This window comes from Stylophora pistillata, chromosome 7 (genome assembly GCF_964205215.1).
Source record: "Stylophora pistillata chromosome 7, jaStyPist1.2, whole genome shotgun sequence".
NCBI lineage: Eukaryota > Metazoa > Cnidaria > Anthozoa > Scleractinia > Pocilloporidae > Stylophora > Stylophora pistillata.
The window spans coordinates 25,374,761-25,395,428 of record NC_142525.1 but is presented as its reverse complement, the minus strand read 5'-3'; the positions used below and the strand labels follow the sequence as shown (position 1 = coordinate 25,395,428).

Sequence of the window (20,668 nt, the reverse complement as noted above, 5' to 3'; positions counted from 1 at the left end):
TGTCTCGTCGTGAGAACGTGAGATTAAACTGAAAATCGTGAGACTTGAGAGGTCTGCAAAAAGCGTGAAAATCGCATTTTAAGACTAGGTTTACACTAGAGGAGAGTTTTCCGGATTCGTAAATATTTCCGGATTCATCAATTTTGGAGTATTCGGATTCGTAAACGTTTACATTGAAAGGATATTCGGATTCCTGACCGTTTACACACAACGACAACTCTGGGAACATTCGAAATGAAATGGTTACCAAGCCCAGTGTTGTTTCGTCGTTCGATCGTCAAAGTGAAAATGCCTCCCCAAAAAAGGCTAGAGTAGATCCAGATGCCACAGAAAAAGGCTAGAGTAGATTCAGATGCCAAGCAGTCTACGTCGTCGGCGATTAAGTGTGGCTGACGCTAAACTTCCTTGCAATAATAATTTGCCTTTCTTCAGAAATACTGCGGTACACATGACAAAATTATCGCCTGAACCTGCAACAAGATTAGGCAACCGGAGACTGCCAGCAATGTTAGCACCAGATCCATTTTGGTTTCACCGCAAACTCAAAAGATTGCAGGTGGAAATAATATCCGGATTCGAGAAAAAAAGCGGTTACACGACAAAACTTTCCGGATTCAAAAGTTATCGGATTCAAAGTTCCCACTTTAAATTCCGGATTCAAAATCTCCGGAGACACGACCAAACCGGGAAGTTTTTATTTCGGATTCGTCCACTTTCGTGTAAACGGCGGAATAAATCCGGTGCTAAAACGTTTCGGATTCATCACGAATCCGGAACAATTTCCTCTAGTGTAAACCAAGTCTAAATGTACACCCGGTCAGCAGTTTTGCCCATCGCATATCTGGTCTACATACGTGTGGTCGTGAACAACGATTTTTTCGCTTCTCAGCCATGCACTACGGAATGTACGTCTCGATTTAGTCAAAGACTTGATTCAGAAACGTTGCAGACATGCATTTGCTTAGCTATCATCTTGATGCATCTAATAAACTGCCTGGATGGATTGCATGATATCGATGAACTATTTCGATACTCGACACACGACTGTGTTTGACCTGTCCGACTGTTCTTTATTCGGGTTAATACATGGCTTTCTCTGGTATAAAGTAGATTTTCTGTGAGGCTAGCCAGTTAGATTTGACCTTTCCGTTAGCGTCTGCAAAATTTGGTCGAGAATATGGAGCGAGCGAACTGAAGAGAGACCCATAATATACAACAAAGGCATCCTGAAGAAATTTCCAAAAGTTGCAAGGTAAGCTTTGTTTCAATTTATATTTCATCAAATTCGGCCATAAAGTCATTTCTGAACACCTTAAGACTGTCAGCATTACCGATGTTGAGGCCGAAATACATTTAATTTAGATCGAGCGCCAATTCTTAACACATCTTTCAACAGTCAAACTAGATCACCTGTTCCGGGCATCTCTGTATTTTAGGCGTTGGATGAAGGAGAGGGTCACAAAAATACCGTGTATTCTAGAAGAGTTATCCAGCCATGCTAAAGGAAAAATGCGTATGGCGCGCCGAAGTGGACAAAAATACTTGTGTATGGATATATGACTTTTTTTGTAAAATATACGACTTGTTGCGGAAATATAAACTTGTTTTGTAAAAACAAAAATTGTAAAATAAAAGACTTGTTGCGGAAACATGACACTTCCTTTGTAAAATATACGACTTTCTATAAATATACAACACGATCTTCTTCCCGAATGAAGGATTATCATAACTTTTCAAATGTGACAAAATGAAGTATAATCATTCAACATCGAGATGACCGTGAGGCCAGTGAACCCTGGGTACCAAATCTATTGAGAGAAGATTTTCCCGGGTAATTTCGATTTCTTCGGTGCTGTCGTAGGTGCCCTAATCGGTCGCTTGTGTTTCGCTTTCCTCGCTTTTTTCGGGCTATTATTTGATTCATGGCGTCCGCTGTTGTGGAAGGTAAGTAAACATTGTTTTAGTATAAGTTCTGAATTATTCAGACATAAGATGCTTGTGAATATTTATGAGTACGTGATTGCGAATGATACATATATTTTTCAAGCATTCCAATTTTCCAATTAACATTCAGCTTAAAGGTTCTCAACAAAATGAAAGTGTAGAGTGCCCTGGTAATGCGAGAGAAATACGTGAAATTCTCAAGTACTTAACTTGCAGTCGACGGTTTCATCTGCCGGTTTCTTCTCGACTGGGGTCGCCAAAATAGTCGCCGCAAAAATGACACTGAGATTGTCAACGTTATGGCTTTTGTATTCTTTGAACATATTTTCGAATTTTTGTTTGATCAGTAGTCCATATGTTTTCTATAAATATATAGAATACCATCTCCTTTTAAGCGCGGCCGATACTTCGGCGTCATTCCTACGCTAATAATTGCACACGTGGGAAAGCTGTCAATTTGAGTTCGCACTGTTTCACCTACAACTGATAGCAAGGGGTTTAAGGTTAATTGAATAAAAGGCCATGAGCTAATATATTGTTTTCATCAATGCAATTTCCATCTTTCTCCACCCTGATGCACGAGTGATAGGGCTATGTTTGCCAATATTTTCAATAAAGGCTGAAAGTTTCAAAAGAAACTGTGGTGCTGCGTTGGTGGGGGTAACAAGGTAATTTGGTTATATCAATTAAGTTGAAATTGTAAATTGGCCACTGTGACGAGGAAAAAAGCTGATGTTTCTAGCGTTGGCCCTTTGTCAGAGCGAATGACGAAGGGCCAACGCTCGAAACGTCAGCTTTTTTACTCATTACAGTGGCCAACTTACAATTTCAACATAGTTGATATAACCAAATATTTTCAATACTCTAGACATCATTTTTAACTTGGAAAATGGCAAAGCCATTAAATTTTGTACTTACATGTAAAAGGAGCTATGTGATTGGTGGGAACATGGCAATGAGAAAAACACGAATAAATTTTTCTCGTTGCCATGTCCCCACCAATCACGTAGCTCCTTTTTCTGCCTTTAAAAGCACACACAACCCACAATTCCTCTATTCGCTCCAACAAAGGGCTAGCGCTCGAAACGTCACCTTTTATAATCGTAACGGTGGCCCATTTACCATTCCAACTTTATTGATATATTCTGATTACTAAAGAATGGACAGTTGGCCGAGGTGTATCTTTTTAACACTGTTTAAAAAGGTACACAGATTTTACTTAAAAAGTTGGACCTGAAAATTTGACTTAGTTCGTTTGTTTTGTCTTGTCTATAAAATTGGGTGATGGATATTAAATCGAATAGGGTATATTTAGTAAATAAACCCCTTCGGGTTGTTGGTTTGTCGGCTGATAATGTCCGCAGCTGAGAGATTGTCCGAAAAATGAATATTTGGCCAAGAAGCAAAGCTTCGAGGGCAAATATGAAATTTTGAGGGCAATCCCCCAGCCAAGAACATTATCAGCCGACATACCAGCAAGCCAAAGTGGAGTTTATTTATTTTATAACCCTCCCATTAATTTTCATGTCGCAATTAAACTGCGCGTAAACACAGTAAAAAAGCCAGTGGTGATCTGATGGCGAATGTACGTGATTGACGCAAGCAAAAAAAAACGAGTTTGGTTTCCTTCCATGTGAATAAGAGAACGGAAAAGTTGAAACTCTTGTGTTGACTATGTTTCTTTTTCATGGAAAAAATTGGAGGATAAATATCAACACGGACAGGGGTCATTGCATGATAACTGTCTTGTGATTTTGCACCACGTGACGTAAAGTAACCAATAATGTAACCAAAACGCAAAGTAACCAATATGCCTGGTTTAATTTTAATTAACCTACAAAAAAGTATCACTACTAGTGTGGATAATGTCAGACAGAAATGCGTCAATGAAAAATCAATTAGGGTAGACAAGGCCAAATTAAATCCCTGCAATGACATGGTAATTTTTTTTGGGTTATTTCTACTCTATTTACTAGCTGGGTAATGGTTACAACAAATTTGCTAGGGTTCATATTACATTGTTTTCATTGTCTGAAATGTGGTCAGAAACTTTAGTAATCTTTATTATAATGGGTTGGTAAAGAGCTCTGTAGTCAGGCCAAATTTCATGAGCTATTAAATGAGCTATTAATCTCAGTTTTGGTGGCTTGAAGTGGCTTAGTAATACTGCTCACAACTCCTTATCTCCTAGATATAATGCTAATGATTTGCAGGTCACCTCCATCTGACATGTTGTGTTGTGCCAGGAAATATTCCTTCAATGCCTCCTTCATGGAAGATTTTTGGTTTGCAGTCTGGCCATCTGGAATATAGGCAATTTGAGGAACTCTTTAAATTACACAGGGGTTCTGTGCTACACTTTATATTGCAGTTTTCAATAACATATTATGCACACTCTGAAATTCAAACCTAAAACAATGGTTACATTTTTCACTGCTGACAATTATCTTAGCTAGCAGACCTCTCTGGAAACAAAGCTTCACTTCAACCAGGTCAAAAGGTCACATCTGTCAGTTGTGACTAGTAGTTTTCGATCTATTTTGCTTCTTTCTGTTTTTCAAGGTTTGTTACAAGACAGTTTTAATAAATGTTCAACTACTTTGTTTTTCTAGGTGAAAACTACAACATTTATGTACATTTGCCTGCCTAATACAGACACCTGTTAAATGAACAACAGACACTTTTCCTTGACCTCTGTAACATTTTCTCAGACAAAGTTACCCTCACCTAATTAGCAAACCTTCTATAGTAAGCTAATTTTTCTTTCTTAATAAGAGGCCATAATTGTCAACTATAATTTAAATAAATGTAGTTAAAGTTGCCCGATTGAAAATTTGTATTTGCTGAATGTAACTATTTATTTATCACCTGTGGTCACACTCACACACTCACACTCTTTGTTCCTGTGAGTGGAGTATTTAAAGGCTACACCTGTGATCACAAATGAATACTAAATTTATTATAAATTATCTATAGTTTATTTGCTATAACTGCAAAATTATAGCCTTCCTGTAGGGTGACTAAAATGGTCACAACTAGGGTAAGGGCAATCTGATTATATGTTAAATTCCTGTTAGAAAGACAAATCTTTCTGTATCTAAATGCAATTTTATTGAAATATTCTGTAGACTATTGTGAATGACAGTGTTGTGTCATAGATGAGCCAAATATATGTCATTAATAGTATATAATTTTCACTTTAGGTTTTTATTTTAAGAAACATGCTTTTTAATTGTATCATTTATCTTTTCATTACACTGTATGTTAATTCCTAAAAAGAGCAATTGCACAGCTGTTTTTTACCATGCAATTTTGTGTTTGTATGTATTTTGTGTTAGCAGTAATTAAATTTAAATAAAAATAAGAAAAAGTAAAAATTATCTTTTCATTCAGTTAAAACTCACCATAATAATAATAGTAATTAAGGCTGTGCTCTAAGGAAAATTGAATGGAACCCAGTGTTCTGAAACTGTGTAATCCAGGGTGCCCAGCATATGCTTTGTATGTGTGACCAGGCTCACAATTGTGCATGACATTGCAATATTTTTGTTATAATTTTAGAATTACATCTTCAGAAACTATTTCCTATGATAACCAAATTATCATACACACAGGATTTGCATCATAAATTTCCTTTAGAATGATCACACCTAACTTCCAAAATTTTAGAGAATTTCCTGCTATTGTTCGATTCCTTATAAAATAAGTACAGTTAGTTAGTTGAACTCAGTAGTTCAGAGTGTCAAGATCAGCACTGACAAGCTCAGAACCTTTTGGTCACAGAAAAAGTAACTCCAGTGCATGTAACCTCAAGTTAGTGACCTATTTTACTGCGGATTTGGTATGTATTGAGCTAACCGCCTCCCAGTTAGCTCAATTGGTTAGAGCGCTGGACTGTTGTGTGGGAGGTCGAGGTCGATGGTTCGAGCCCTGGCCGGACCAACACTCAAGGTCTTAAAATAACCGAGGAGAATGCGCTACCTTTCTTTAATAAGAAATGGATAGACATTCTAGTCTTCTCGGATAAGGACGAATAAACTGTAGGTCCCGTCTCCTGCATCTATTAATTAGATAATTTGGTTAGGCAGGGGACGTTAAAGAACCCACTCATGAGATCACTGTGATGTGGTCTGGCCTGTTTACTGGGAATTGGGGGGAGGGGGCATCTTCAAATAAGTTTCCTTCGATTGTTTGTAAACTGCTGATGCAGTCTGGCCAAAGTCCCCCGAACAGTGTTGTGATGCGCATTTGATCATATCGACATGTTAATTTGCGCAATATAAATATTAAATTATTATTATCATATTATTATTATTATGTCACATTTGACCTATTGTATGTCTTACAGTTTGAGTTCAAGAATACTATGGTTCATGTGTACTTATCTCAATCCACTTGTTTAGTCTTTGCTTGAATCCTTATATTAGTTGATTCATGTTCAAAATGTGTCAAGATTGCATTCAGCTTTCAGAACATTGCATTTATCTGTATACTTGACTTAAAGTTCATTGGTGAAATCAGATATTTCACCACAGTCTTCATTGTTTAGTCCATCAGTAATGACAGATGTTGTTCTGTTACTGAATGAGATTTTGCCAGTCTTCCTAGTTTTAAGTCGAAGGACAATATGAAATTGTGATTGAAGTTAGTCTTATCTAATGTTATGTTGTTTTGAGCTTTTGTTTTATCAGTACTGACTTGTTTTCAGTCACTTCATGTATAATTCTAAGAATAGCCCACCATTCAATAGTTCTATGTTTGGTTAAGAGGATTAAGTCTTTTAAGTGTCACACAATGATTACTGTTCTGTCATGCAATGCTTTTAAAATTGTCTTGTTAGTGCCTTGCTATTGTATGACAATCGATTGTATTTTTTACTAATTGTTTTATTTCATTATTTTAAATTATTTATTCGTTATTTGTCATTTATTATTTCTTTTAGCTTGCAATCACCCTTTCTTTTTATCAGTATTATTTCTTTTGTACTCTCCTGTATAAATAGATTTTATTGTGGCTATAGGTCTGTCTCGTTGTTCAAATAACAACATCAGAACCTGCCTCGGTCACATATGGAAAAACTAAAATTTCCGAGTTGTCCAAGAGCAAAAGTAAGGCGCCAGGGGCCAACGGGTGCTGCAAGAGCACAGCCTTGGTAATAATGATAATTCGTTCAAAGTTTTTTTAAAAAAACTTTTTTTTAATGTTTTCTGAGAAACCATTTTTTCTAGAACTTTCACAAGCCTTCATTATTGAATATGGCTACAGTGTCTGTTATTAGGCCAAAAATATTGCAATCGAATCCCTCAAATGTAATTTTCTCTGCCAAATATTATTAAAGCAGATCAATTATTAATTGATCTGTTTTAAACTTACCTTTAACTACCTTTAACTGTACTTAATTATAACATTCTATCAACATTTACTGATCACATTTGCACTCTGGCCTAAGAGCGGCAGGATAGGAGGATTCAATGCCACATGAAGAGAAAATTAGTTTTATAGTACACCTGTACTTAATTTAAAGCAGCAATGTGAAAATTAATAGAAATTTTTGTTATTTTATTATTATATTACAGAACTGTAGCATGTGTGGTGGCATGAATTACAATGCATCCAAAAGTTGCAAGATTGAAGGATGAGGGGCAGCATTCCAAATCAAACCATTTGACTCGGAAAAACTGGCACAAAAAAATAAAACACGTCACCCAACAAAGGAAGCTGTTGGAGTATCGGGTAATAAATAAATACTGCATTTAATAAATGATAACAATCATTATGATAACAGTCAGAGTTCAAATAAGTCCACTTATAGTTGCTATATTATAATTTTTCCACGCTCAAACAAGTAACAGTTACATGCATTTTCATTTTGGCCTCTGCTCAAAGTTACCATTGGCCCATTTTTTGTCCTCATTAAATGGCACACCTGGTGCTGGGCTAAAAATTGTGGGGTCGGATAAAAGCAATGCATCAAAATACTGTAAACGTTATTTTTCTGTGTAGACGTTCATGGCAGTGATAATACCATGGATGATGACCCTGACGATCCATCAGTTACTGTCAGTTTTGGAAATGATACAGTGTCCGTAATTTGTGCTGGTATCACACCATAAGGTGGGAATTGTACCACAGAGAATCCAGCAGATCAGACTGGGGGACTAGATGGGTGTCAGGCAGGTAGAGTGGGGCATGGGCAGTTGGCCAGTGTGGGTGTTGGTGCTGGGTGTGGACAAATGGCTGGTGTGGGAGGTGCAGGTCATGGGCAGATGGCTGGTGTGAATGTCGGTGCTGGGTGTGGGCAAGTGGCTGAAGTGGGGGGTGCAGCAATTGGCAATAGGAGTCAGGCAGGTGGTGCGCGTGGTGGTCAGGTGGCTGGTATGGGTGTTGCCTCAGGTGGCAATGCATGTGAGTCAAGTGGAGCTGGGTGTACCCAAGTGACTGATGTGAACACAGCGACAAATAGCAGTGGGAGTCTGGTAGGTGACGCTGAGGATGGGCAAGTAGCAGCAAAGGAGGGTAATGGGGTGGTTTATGTTGTTGATGGCGAGATTGTCTCTGTTGCTATTGTAGACGAAAATCGTGTGACGCTTCATGGCCATAAAATTGAAAGAGGGTTTGCTTGTGTTTTAATTACTTACATAAAAAAGCCAACTGTGCCAGCACCAGTCATTTTGGGCGATCCTGAAGAGAACAGTCATCTACAGAAAGGGATGTTCTTTGTCTTACCTATTTCCAACTTGTTTAGGTGCGAAAAGTATATCGCGGGAGACAAAGTAGTGTTACGTGCATACCACAGATCAAAAAATGTTAGCGAGAAATGAGTAAAGCTTGATTAAAAAGAGGGTCTTGAGTAATGAAGTAGTGATTGCTTGTGTACATCTCCGGGAATAGGGATTCCAACTCGCACACAAACCAAAAAGCCCTTTTTATAGCGTTTTTGGTCATTCATCCAGCCTCGATACACAGCATCTGGTTTGTATCCGATGGGAAACAATTAACGCGGTAGCTAATTCGCAGAAAAGGCCGTTTATTAACCGTCTCATTTCCACCGTAGATATTTTGCCAGCATTTGACCTAGATATACTACCTTTGAACTGCACAAGAGAAAATACGTGACGCAGTTATTAGCGTATAGGTTGTAAATAATTGCTATCATTTGACGGGGATCTGTTAGGTTCGGGATGCATAATCAAAAATGCAACATATAAACAACGCCCATTTTCAGCAAGATTTGCACTAATATTTGTCAACGGAAATTATCCATTCCGAGAAGGGAATGGTTTTCCCAGTGCGACGCTCGGAGAAAACGACTCCATGAGGAAGAAATGGTGTCCAAGGACAAATATTTAACAATTATTCCACGAGCGTGCGTTGGATATGAGATGATAGATAGCCAACGAGGCACGAGTGGAATAATTGTTTTATTAAAAAAAAAAAAACGCCCCCAAGACTGACAAATCTTCTCGACTTTATTTTGTAAGAAGAAACCTGATGTTACAATGTACAGATAACAGATTATGGTAGATTGGCTCATAGACCATAGTAGCTAAGCCAAAAAAAATTCTTCAATTCCATTATCGAATGATCCAGTTTTTAGTAATAGTGGATATGTTTTTTTGCCAAATTGAGGCCTCATTGTTTTTATCCTAGACAATTTTCTTATGCAAGACCGCTCCTGTTGACAGATCTTTACTTCAACCTCTCAAACGTCAAAGTTATACTTTCGGTGTTCAAAATATTGTTATTCTCTTCAAAAAATTTTAGCTCTCTTCAATGTTAATTAAGACAACCCAAATTGTGAAGGGTTTCCAGATCACGGCTGTGAAGTCAGTCTATTTTGGCATGTCTGGGTTCCAATCAGTCTGGGTCTAAAATGCAAAGTTAAGCAAAATGCTCTAGGCTCCTAGTAAGGTTAATTAGAGCCAACTTGCCAGGTTAGGAAGTTATAACAGTTCCCATGAGAGCACCCCTTTTCATGTCCGTCATCTTGGATTTTTTTGCCAAGGGGTTGCATTGGCCTAACCAGTCATGGTTAAGCCACAAAATTTTTCTCACTTATAGAAGAGAGTTTAATATATTGTTGCTGTAAGTATCAAGTTATGTCATAACATTTCCAGAGAGTTACAATGTGCGTAAAAAGCTGAAAAAAAGAGAAAGACTTCCAGGAGAGAAGGGGAAATTGACAACGAGGTTATTGCACAGTTTTGACGTGGGATTTTAATAAGCAACAACATATTATATACCGAACAACAACAAACATATGAAACATATGAGTGAACTGCGGTTATGAGACGTATATAAGAACGATCCTTCGCAGTAAAGCACTATTTGAGCAATAGTGGAAATCAGACCTGAAAAAAAAAAAAAATTTCAGGCCTGTACGGGATTCGAACCACTGACCTCTGCGATACTAGTGCAGCGCTCTACCAATTGAGCTAACAAGCCAACTGGGAGCAGGCCATCAAATTACTTCGATATAAACCCGTAGATGATAAATCGAACAACAACAAACATATGAAACATATGAGTGAACTGCGGTTATGAGACGTATATAAGAACGATCCTTCGCAGTAAAGCACTATTTGAGCAATAGTGGAAATCAGACCTGAAAAAAAAAAAAAAATTTCAGTGCTTTACTGCGAAGGATCGTTCTTATATACGTCTCATAACCGCAGTTCACTCATATGTTTCATATGTTTGTTGTTGTTCGATTTATCATCTACGGGTTTATATCAAATTAATTTGATGGTCTGCTCCCAGTTGGCTTGTTAGCTCAATTGGTAGAGCGCTGCACTAGTATCGCAGAGGTCAGTGGTTCGAATCCCGTACAGGCCTGAAATTTTTTTTTTTTTTTTTTCAGGTCTGATTTCCACTATTGCTCAAATAGTGCTTTACTGCGAAGGATCGTTCTTATATACGTCTCATAACAGCAGTTCACTCATATGTTTCATATGTTTGTTGTTGTTCGATTTATCATCTACGGGTTTATATCGAAGTAATTTGATGGCCTGCTCCCAGTTGGCTTGTTAGCTCAATTGGTAGAGCGCTGCACTAGTATCGCAGAGGTCAGTGGTTCGAATCCCGTACAGGCCTGAAATTTTTTTTTTTTTTTTTTTTTTTTTCAGGTCTGATTTCCACTATTGCTCAAATAGTGCTTTACTGCGAAGGATCGTTCTTATATACATATTATATACCATTAGAAAGCTCTTTAATAGAGCAACAATTTGGTATATTTCAAGTTTCCTAACCCTTACGTGGGCAGGCGCTGGAAGCCAGAAGGTTCAGAAAAAAAGAAAGCATATGAACCACGAGGGGAGTGGTAGAGCTAAGACAGCTCTAAAATCAAAAATGCTTGTTCAAATCATGAGAGAATTGCTGCACGTAATGATCATCACCCTGCAAATCCTCTCTGAAAATTTTAGCTCTCAACTCTTACGAATAAAGATTTTTAAAAAATTTTCTACATGCTGGACTTAGTGAAAATTTCAAGAGTGAGTTATAAGGACACAACTGGACTTTGTCAGTTGGTACTAATCCCAAGGCCTAAAAACATACACTCACTTAAACGCCCGTAACTTTGCAACCGTTCGTGATTAGACCACCAAATTTGGTCCACGTAGATATTAAGGTTTGATCTAAAATAATTGTTGTAAGTATGAAGTGATTTCATTAATGTTGAACAGTTAGCAAACTCTCTGCTCTTCTTTAATCTTACGAACTCTTCAAGAGCAAAACATAAAGTGGCAAGGTGTTTACAAGAGGCGAATGGACCTTTCCCTACTGGGCATGGACTGCAGCAGGCATAGGTGATCTCACCAGATTACTCTCCTGAATTGATCATGGTAACATTGAGCTTGTACTTCAGATTCTTTTTCATCTCTGGCAGACATTCACCTTTGATATGGATCACGTTTCCATTTTCACTCGTGCCAACTTCGATATTTTGTACGTGACCATGTCTGAATAGTCCAAAAGCCTTACTATTCAAATTTTTATAGTTAGTCTTTATTGCCTTCATTATCTCCCGATTTTCTCTCAATAAAGTAATTCAACATGTTCTCAATTGTGAACGGTAGAAATTCAGCACTCTGGATGGGACACCAGTTTTCAGCTTGTGGAAACTCGTACGGAGTGTTCGGAGAACTTGTGCTGGACGAGGAAACATCATCATTATTTCTTGAGTCAGATGCTAAGTGTTTCCAACTTTCGGTGAAATTGTTTTCCCATCCATTTTTTATGTAGCTCACAATTCTACAAAAAAAGATAACATTATATACGCTTAAAAGAGAGAAAAAAATACTGTTATTGCAGTACAAATATTAGGCAGGAGCAACGATCGTACATCCTACCGCTCACCTGTGCATTAGTTCGCGTTTGTTGGCGTCATTCAAAGCACTACCATCTTTTGCTGTTCCTACACGGTATGAAAGCCACGTTCTCAGCCAAGGCTTTGTTAAATGACGAGGACAGTTTCCACTGAGTAATTGTAGCCTCTCTTCTTGTGAGAAAAGTTCGAAATCTGAAGGGAAACTTATAATTATTTTTCTCTAATTTTCCTCGTTAGGCGCTTGCTTTCTCCTGAAAGAGTAACCCGAAAGCCTCGCTTTCGCGCACTCTGTAACTAATACCACTGTAACGTGGGCTCAACTGTAATAACAGCTATTTACCAAGTTGTGATAATCCTTCATTCGGGGACGAGATCTCAAATGTGACGAAATGAAGTATAATCATTCAACATCGAGATGACCGTGAGTCCAACGGTAGACTGGAGATACTAAGGTAGCGGAAGTCACAAAGTAAAAAATGGCAGTGAAGAAGGTGTCCAAGCACAAAGATGATCTCGATGCTCTGCTACAAGAAGCTACAAGAAGCAACAAGTTTGCTTGGAGAAAAAGAAATATCACGGAAGAGGAAAAAAGGCCGGAGTGATTTGGAATTTTATAGGGACTCCACCACTGGTTTGAGGAAATACAAGCACAAGTATCGGCCTCGCGAAAAAAAGGTGACGAATACGTCGCTCTGCAGTGCAACAGAAGAAGGTGAATTTACAATATTTTTATCTTTTGCAACACCATATCCCCCTAAAATTAACAAATAAAGTTAATTGTCAAAACGCCTTAAATTTATTAGAATGATTAATCCAATGTTCCAAACAAGCTGCTGGCCATGTTGCCTTAACAAAGCTCATGCAAGTTTTATTTGACTCAAATAAAACTTATTTGACTCAAATAAAACTCCCAAATCTAAACCGAGTTTAGATTTGGGAGATGATGATGTACAACCTACATGTCATGAGATGTCACCACCATCAATTGTCAAGCGTAAGTTTTGTTTGGGACAGAATGTACTTTTATCCAAACACCTACAATACAACTGTTTTTCACAACATCCCACTTTAATGTAGATCAATCACTTTAATGAGATCAATCGTTTCTCATGGAAAGGTAATGAGAAATTGCTAATAATGACTGGAAAAAATTGAGGTCCCTGTGCTCATTAGTGAGCTGTAGCCTCTTATCCCCCATTAGATCTCAATATCAAGGCAAATCTACTATATTTTCAATGTGTACATGCACGAGCATGCGCGAATGATGCTATCAACTATCCACAGTAAGGGTTGCACAAAATGCGAGGAATCACCTTAAGCTTATTTAATAAGGCATTCTTGGGACAACTTGATTTAATGAAGTAAGTGGGGAGTGTAAAGAAAGAGAGTTTATTTTTTATAGGGTTGTACATTTCATTTTCCATGTTGCCAGGTCTCAATCTTTGTTAGAAAGAAAGTTGGTGAAATCACAGACTAACTGGCATTTAAAAGAAGGGGTGCTAAATTATTTTAAAAAATTATGGTCATGAATAGAAGACTTGGAATGTACCAGTATCTATTGATGCACATTGTGACAAAATATTATTTTTGTTTCATAGAAGATGACCTCGAAGCTGCACTTGCAAAGTGTGGAGAGGTTCTTTCCACATTTCAAATTGCATCGTCCAAAAATTGGGAAACACGGATGTCTAATTTGACCTCTAGTTGGGACAACATCAGGAAGCAGCTAATAGAGGCAGTCCTTAGCTGTGAGGGCCTCCCCTCCAGAAATTTGCAGCATTTGTTTGGAAGGCAAAGTCTGTATGGATTGCCCAAAACAGTTTATGTGCCATTCATGCAGTGAAAGGGTTCACAAGTCTTTGCCTTTTCATGACAGAGATACATATGTAAATGGGTACTTTCATGCTATTCCCCCAACTGTTGGAGTTGATGGAAAAGGTTATCACCAAATAATAGGTAATCTCACAATATACAGTGTCCATGTTTTTGAATTATTATTTTCACTTCATATGCTTAATTATACATTTTTTTTTAACCACCCTATTCAAATTGAACTTAGCATAAGCAAGTAAAGGTGGATGGAGACTCATTCAACATGTATTAATTAGCTTTAAAGTCATAAGTGGTTTCTTAGAGAAATTTATGATGATGATGATTATGTTATATCACAATGCAAAACAACATTTTTAATGTAGCTTTACTTCTCTCTTTTCCTTAGATAACTCATTTCCAGTCCCTAGTATACCAGATCAATGTTCAAGTTCTAAAGAGGCTGGAGTCATACAACAAGTTCCATCTTCTGGTTTCTTAATAATAGTTAATGAAAAAGGTAATAGTGTCTGTTTGCTTAAACTGTCCTGGATTTTTACTTATTTCCTGTATCTAATTATTAAGTGAATTAATAAAAGTAATATGGCTTGCTCTTTATCTCAAATTACTTTTTGATGTCCTTTTATGGTAATCAATTTGATTGTAATGCATCATAAGAAGAGATTCATTTTATTAAAATTTTAATTAGTTTCACCTTAATTTATTGCTTATAGTTATGGGAATCCCTAGTTGAAGCCATTTTACTGCACTTTAATGTTATCATTATTCATGAAGTGAATAATTTCTTTTTCAGGACGATACGATTTGAACAAAGTCATAATCCAGTGTTCCAATTGCAACAGTATCATTCTATCCTGGTCTCTGATTGACGTTGTACAAGCAGGGTTTTGGTGTGGGAGTCCCACTGACACCAGTTATGTGTTTGACCAACAATTATTCAGGTTATGGGATTCAATCGAAAAAAGAATGCCTGGGACATCAGAAAGCATACATTTGAGGATGTATCAGTTATGAAAGGAAGGGTATGCTTTTCTTTAGTTGAATTAATTTTAATTAATTTTCCACTTATGTTTCTGCATAATTTTTTGTCCAGTAGTCTATTGAATGGTCAAAATTGTATTCTGACACATTCTTGCTAATAACACCCATCTTTGAATTGTAATATTTTAGAGACAATGTAGCAAATGTATGGGGTTACATGACTTCCTCTTGGCTCTGACATAATAATCTGATTGTCTATAGATTTTTCACATATTTTTAAGTTTGGTGCTAGAACATTTCAATATAATTTTTAGGTTTTATACCTTGTGAAATATCTGCCTTGAGAAAATCATGTCGATGAGTCCACTCTTGCATAGAGTTGTTGGAATAAAGTCTAAAATATGGTAGCTCTTTATGCTGAGCGATCAACAGGAGCTTTCCGCTTTGGCTTTTTCTCCGGTGTAAAACTGAATCTTGTAGGAACAGATCCACTTTTCAGATACCGTTTTCCTCCCACACAACGCTTAAAACAATCTTCAGGAAAGTGCTGACTGCAGAGGTAAGAATGTTTCGACACAGGAGGGTCTTTTCTCTTCATTCTAAGCAGCCAGGTTCGAAGAAGCTTAGCATTGTTTATAGGTAAAGAATGTCACGACAATTTTGAACATTCTGGCTTATTACTTCTGTTAACACATCCATAAGCGATGCAGTGCCTCACCATGATTTTCACAACAGAATTAGGCCGGATGAACAACCAGCTCTGCAATCACAAACGAAGAAAACACTCCACAGGTCAAATTGTCACACGAATGTTAGTTGAGGTGAATCCATTTGACCCAAAAGCCTCGCTTTCGCTCTCAATTGGCCACCATGACGATTACAAAAGCTGACGTTTCAAGCGTTAGCCCAATCAGAAGTCGGATCGATTCCACGTGATTACTCAGTCAGTGGACTCCATATGTAATTATAAAGCTCTTCCCCCATTTCTCTGTCGTATTATTCTCGATTCACTTCCTCAAGAAAGGCCTACACGACGTTTCTATGCAGGCGATCCTTGTCAAGGTAAACTCACCCATGCACTTACTCGAAACACTCTAAACTTTCAGCTTGATTCCTATATCAACTGGCGGGGAATTTGTCTCTTAAAAGCTGAATTGTTAATCCCCGTGGCTTAATGCTAGTGCCTTCGTTCGGTCATGATGAAGACATGTTCGTTATCGGCGCTTATACTAATATCTCTATATTCACCAGATCTTTTTATGTTGAATCGCTTATTCGTTACAATTTTTCCGGATTTGGCTGGACTCGCTTGACTGCTAGCCAGTTACGATTATGTGTTTTCAATACCAAAACATTTCAACTCGTGACTTAGGTTTCGGCAAGCACATTTGAAGACATTTTCGAATCATTTTCGAATTGGTGCACATAGTTCTACTTGCTATCTCTTTATTCAGCAGTTTGTGATGTTATCTGCCTCATTCGTTTCCATTTTGTCGAATTTGGTTAGATTTTCTTGGCCACCAGCTCTGACAGAGCCGAATCGATTGAACCATTGGCCTGCTTTTGTCAGCGCTTTCTGTAAGGTTGTAAGACGTTAGTACTTTCGATTTATATCGTCAACGTTTAATAATGAGATTTTAACAGGCCAAAGCTTGGGTTGGTCGGAAAGATGAGCGCGGATGCCTGTAATGATGAAAAATTTGTTTAACCTCAAATTCCTATTGATGGAACATTTTGGTCTCCGATCGACAAGTAGTACAGTTACAGTTTCATTGTAAATTATAATTCCTGTGAGATGAAAACTAAAATGGTATTTGTGCGAATACATCGGTGTTCTCCATTGCTGTCAATTGAATTGTCCTCAACTTTTTGTCTGAGAAATCAGCAGGAAATAACCAGGAATCCTGACATTGAGTGCATTCAAGCACTTTGCTGTATTTTTTCACCATTTATGACAAAAAGAACCGTGATGTCTCTCTCGCGAAAAAAAACAAACAATGCACAGTACTGATAAAAGACCATTAACCTGGGCTAGGTAAAAATTAATTGCCACAATAATTGTCAAGGCAATTTCAGTTTAATGAACAGAATAAAGCAGTCTCATTGCAATTTTTTAGTGACCCAGGTAATCACACTTGTTAATTATTAAAAAATAACTGCATTAATTCGTAGTGCAGGTGCAGCCAATATGAACAAAATTTTAACCCTTTGTGCAGAAATCACCAAGGTTGATTGTGAGATGTCATGATGCCACAGTCTTGTCCACTGAAAATTATGCACAGTCACAAGTTTATCAACAATTGAAAGCAATAGCACATTTCCCATTATCGTTTCTTTCTAACCTCAATATAAAATAAGAAAACTGAGAACAGAGTAAAATGAAACAGTAAGTGTGAAAATAAAGGAAATTTGCAACATGTCAGAAAACTGGGATCAAAGCTCTTCCATATAATGAAAGATGAAAAACATATAGGCATTAGACAACTTGAATGAAGGGGTTTCCCTTTCCTGAGCAATTACTTTTTTGGGCTTACTGGTAAAACAGTGAGAGTAACCTCTGGGCTTACTCATATATCACCAAGAGTTAGTTCACACCAACTTTCACAGTTTAAAGAAAATGGTCAGTTGCTGCCTTGGGAATAATGGGGGATATACGGATTTTTACACTTTGAACAGTTAAAAATAGGAAGCTGCTGTTTTTTTTTTTTTTGAAGTATTAATTGTGCAATAACTCGTTTGTTTTCCTGTCTGCTCAAAACTCAACTGAAATGTGTCAAAACTTGACACAAGCCGTGATCAGTTAAGTTTTTAAGATGATATGATGGCTGTAATATGTTTTTTAAAAGTAAGATTTAGGGCTTGAATGACACAGAATTGGCCATCACCAGGTCTCTTCCCAAGTGGGACAATTTAAATGCAGGGAGTCTACTATGAGTTTTGGGACTACAAGGGCCATTAGTTTCATCCTATTTGGATTGATTAATAGGCATTTATTCAGACACTAGTTGCATAAATGGGAGAAGGAAATGCTATTCATTTTGTTCAAAGTGGTAATTAAGTCTTGTTTGGGAATTGAGAGGAGGTGTCTTCAGTATGATAGAGGCAAATTCCATAGTCACTTTTCTTTTCACCCAAAGAAAAAAGCAGCTTGCAAAAATAGTATTAATGATCTGTGGTACACAAGATGGTCTCACGAGCCCTGTTTTGGCTGTGCAATTTGATACCACTTTTTACTAAGAAAATTGTCAAATTCAGAGAGCTATAAACTCTTCAGTTTTATTATTTGCAGATGAAATTTTTTCTTCTAGCTTTTTAAGACTTGAAGGTTTTATTTAAGTTAAAATACCATTGGTGTCATAGACACTTTAAATGAAATTATTCCAACAATGCATGGCTTCTTGGTACAATGGATGTCCGTGAAGGAACACAATTACGCTTGCCAGCAGGAATATCAATGATATTTATTCTCACAGGATTTACAGATGTAAAAAGGCATCAAATTGATATGCTACAGCTTTTTTGTTCTTGCTATAGGACCTTTTTTTCCATGGCTTAAAACAATGCCTCATGTGTTTATCATATTTAAACAATGCAAACATACTGGCAGATATTTTAGGCATTAATAATTTTAAGTATTTCTCTATAGGAGACCTGTTTTCATGGCTGTTTGTACCCTACATGTATGGTATCCTACCAAAGAAGAATGTAATTATGCCCGGCTGTGTCGCCTTCTTGTTGATATTGGATCACATGTGCTAAGGGATATCTTTGACAGGATATGTCCACCAGGAAACCTTCACACAGTTTTGACAGACCCCAAAATTCATGCAAAATTACAAACACTGCAAAAGAATAGAGTCCTGAGTACCTCCCAGTGGTGCAGATTGTATCCAGTTATCAAATCTTCAGTTTCCTCTAGGGACTTTGACACCTCACTACTGTTACTTCTTCTGAAGAATATTGGTGGTCTGACCCTCCCTACCTCTAGTTGGGTTGACCTTCCTTTGGAATCAGACACCACTCCAACAGCCAACATCATTCGTCTTAAGATCCTGAGAGACAGAGTTTATAGTCATGCTTCTGATGCTTCAGTCGATGATGTAACTTTCAGTTCTTACTGGTATGACATCAAAGACACCTTTCTGCGTATTGGTGGGGCCTGGTATGAGGATGCTATCAATGATATTAAAATTGATTGTATGGATGCACATCTTGTGGAACACTACCAAGACCTTTTTAGAGAGTGGTTGAAGGATGATGACTACATCACAAACAAATCACATAAAGATGAAACAGTTAAAAAAGCCAGGAAGCAAGAGGACAAGGATGTTTCCATTGACATTTCTGAGCTAAGATCAGGAGTGAAAGGTGTGTGTAATTTTTTTGTCGATACTGAGTTTTGAACTTACTTTGTAGTGTCAACAGTGTTTTTAGTAAAGGTATTTAACACATTGACTCCTGAACCGCCCGTAACTGCCCGAACCTCGCGATCGCCTCACGTGAGAATGCTTTCCCCCCTACCTCCCATACTAAGTGGAGCTTTGTCCCCAAACTTCCTCTATAGTTTGGAGATCAATAAGCCAATCAGAATCCGTTGTTTGCGCATATATTTTTTCGACTTTAGGGGGTACTAGAGGGGCATTACTCTATGCGTCTTCACTAAATGATCAAATTTGAAAATATGGTGTCCACGCGGCCGACCCTCAAAATTTTCAGGTCGGATTTTTCGTTCATTTGCGATCGAGTTAGACCTTGTGGAATTCAGAATGTAAAGTAACAATGCTCTAGAATACTCTGCTTGGAAAAGAATGGATATCCAGGTCTTAAAAGTGACAGAGTAAGCTCTCAAGTCAACGACACTACGATTCTCTAAGGCGATGCGAATTATGGACGTAAAGTGAAAACCGAACGTTCGGACTTCAAGCAGGTTCTGGCGACAATTTGACGATTCGATGGCCCGGTAAATATTATGTTCGAGTAACAATGTGTTCAAAAAGTATAGTTTAATAGAAGATTTTGCCTCAAATCGAAGTTTTTTCAGAATTTTCAACATAACGCTGCGCAATTTCTGGCCATGAAGGCAAGTAAACGATCTACGCATGATGAATTTTACCGTGTGGGCTTTGTACACGTAAGAAATTCGTATGTTTTTCGCTTATAACAGCAAATCAAAAACTGTTTTGAATAAATCTGATGTCCCGAAATATTTCTTGGCCATTTTAGTCTTGCTTCTTATTGATAGATTCCATGGAACTTGAGATCTCTTCACTCACGGACAAATTTGCATATTCCCTTTGAAATATGATCCACATGCCCATTTTCACACATGCGAAAATATTTAGCGATTTTTATCTTTCATCTTGATTTTTGAGTTAAAACATAATATACACCTATTGCTTTTTTTGCCGGAAATTAGTTCTTTAATTAGTCCTCTTTCACTGGAGCTTGTTTTTTGGAAAAGCTGATTTTGAAAAATTTACTGCGCATTGTGTTTGCCTTCTTGGTTTCTCCAAAATTTTGACTTTTCATCGGCACGTGTTACACGTAAGTGGCAATGGGTTAAGGAAAAGTCTTCTGGAGACCATA

At 37.5% G+C, this 20,668-nt stretch overlaps 2 protein-coding genes, 1 long non-coding RNA gene and 1 pseudogene across 12 annotated transcripts in view; 3 read left to right on the top strand and 1 right to left on the bottom strand.

Moving 5' to 3' along the window:
* The first annotated feature begins 255 nt into the window (after nt 1-255).
* LOC148727240 (uncharacterized) lies at nt 256-8,798 on the top strand. Of its 3 annotated transcripts, none has more exons than XM_088728349.1 (4): nt 256-1,252; nt 1,437-1,944; nt 7,521-7,677; nt 7,948-8,798. In XM_088728349.1, the coding sequence occupies exon 4, from the start codon at nt 8,178-8,180 to the stop codon at nt 8,763-8,765; it is 588 nt and encodes a 195-aa protein (XP_088584475.1). In that variant the 5' UTR covers nt 256-1,252; nt 1,437-1,944; nt 7,521-7,677; nt 7,948-8,177; the 3' UTR covers nt 8,766-8,798. The 3 variants fall into 3 exon arrangements, with proteins under 3 accessions (XP_088584475.1, XP_088584476.1, XP_088584478.1); XM_088728350.1 differs by having other exon boundaries at nt 1,397-1,944; XM_088728352.1 differs by lacking the exon at nt 1,437-1,944 and having other exon boundaries at nt 257-1,252.
* Nucleotides 8,799-10,143: 1,345 nt separating this feature from the next.
* Nucleotides 10,144-12,435, bottom strand: LOC111318858 (uncharacterized). Its single transcript, XR_002693673.2, has 2 exons — nt 12,301-12,435; nt 10,144-12,195 (listed from the first exon to the last, which is right to left on the bottom strand). It is a non-coding gene; the product is annotated as an uncharacterized LOC111318858 (long non-coding RNA).
* A 310-nt stretch (nt 12,436-12,745) lies between these two features.
* Nucleotides 12,746-15,847, top strand: LOC148727239 (uncharacterized; annotated as a pseudogene). Its single transcript, XR_015989873.1, has 4 exons — nt 12,746-12,983; nt 13,870-14,227; nt 14,490-14,600; nt 14,895-15,847. The product of XR_015989873.1 is annotated as an uncharacterized LOC148727239 (transcript).
* Nucleotides 15,848-16,027: 180 nt separating this feature from the next.
* Nucleotides 16,028-20,668, top strand: part of LOC111318859 (uncharacterized) — a 28,838-nt gene continuing 24,197 nt past the window's right edge. For all 7 annotated transcript variants that reach the window (XM_088728238.1, XM_088728241.1, XM_088728237.1 and 4 more), the window contains exons 1-2: nt 16,028-16,144; nt 18,729-19,450. In XM_088728238.1, the coding sequence (XP_088584364.1) occupies nt 18,742-19,450 (709 nt within the window). In that variant the 5' untranslated portion in view covers nt 16,028-16,144; nt 18,729-18,741. The remainder of the gene's footprint in view (nt 16,145-18,728; nt 19,451-20,668) is intronic.

Bases quoted from the DNA above. Each gene is read 5' to 3' on its own strand.
- LOC148727240 (XM_088728349.1), top strand. From the start codon at position 8,178: ATGGCTGGTGTGGGAGGTGCAGGTCATGGGCAGATGGCTGGTGTGAAT.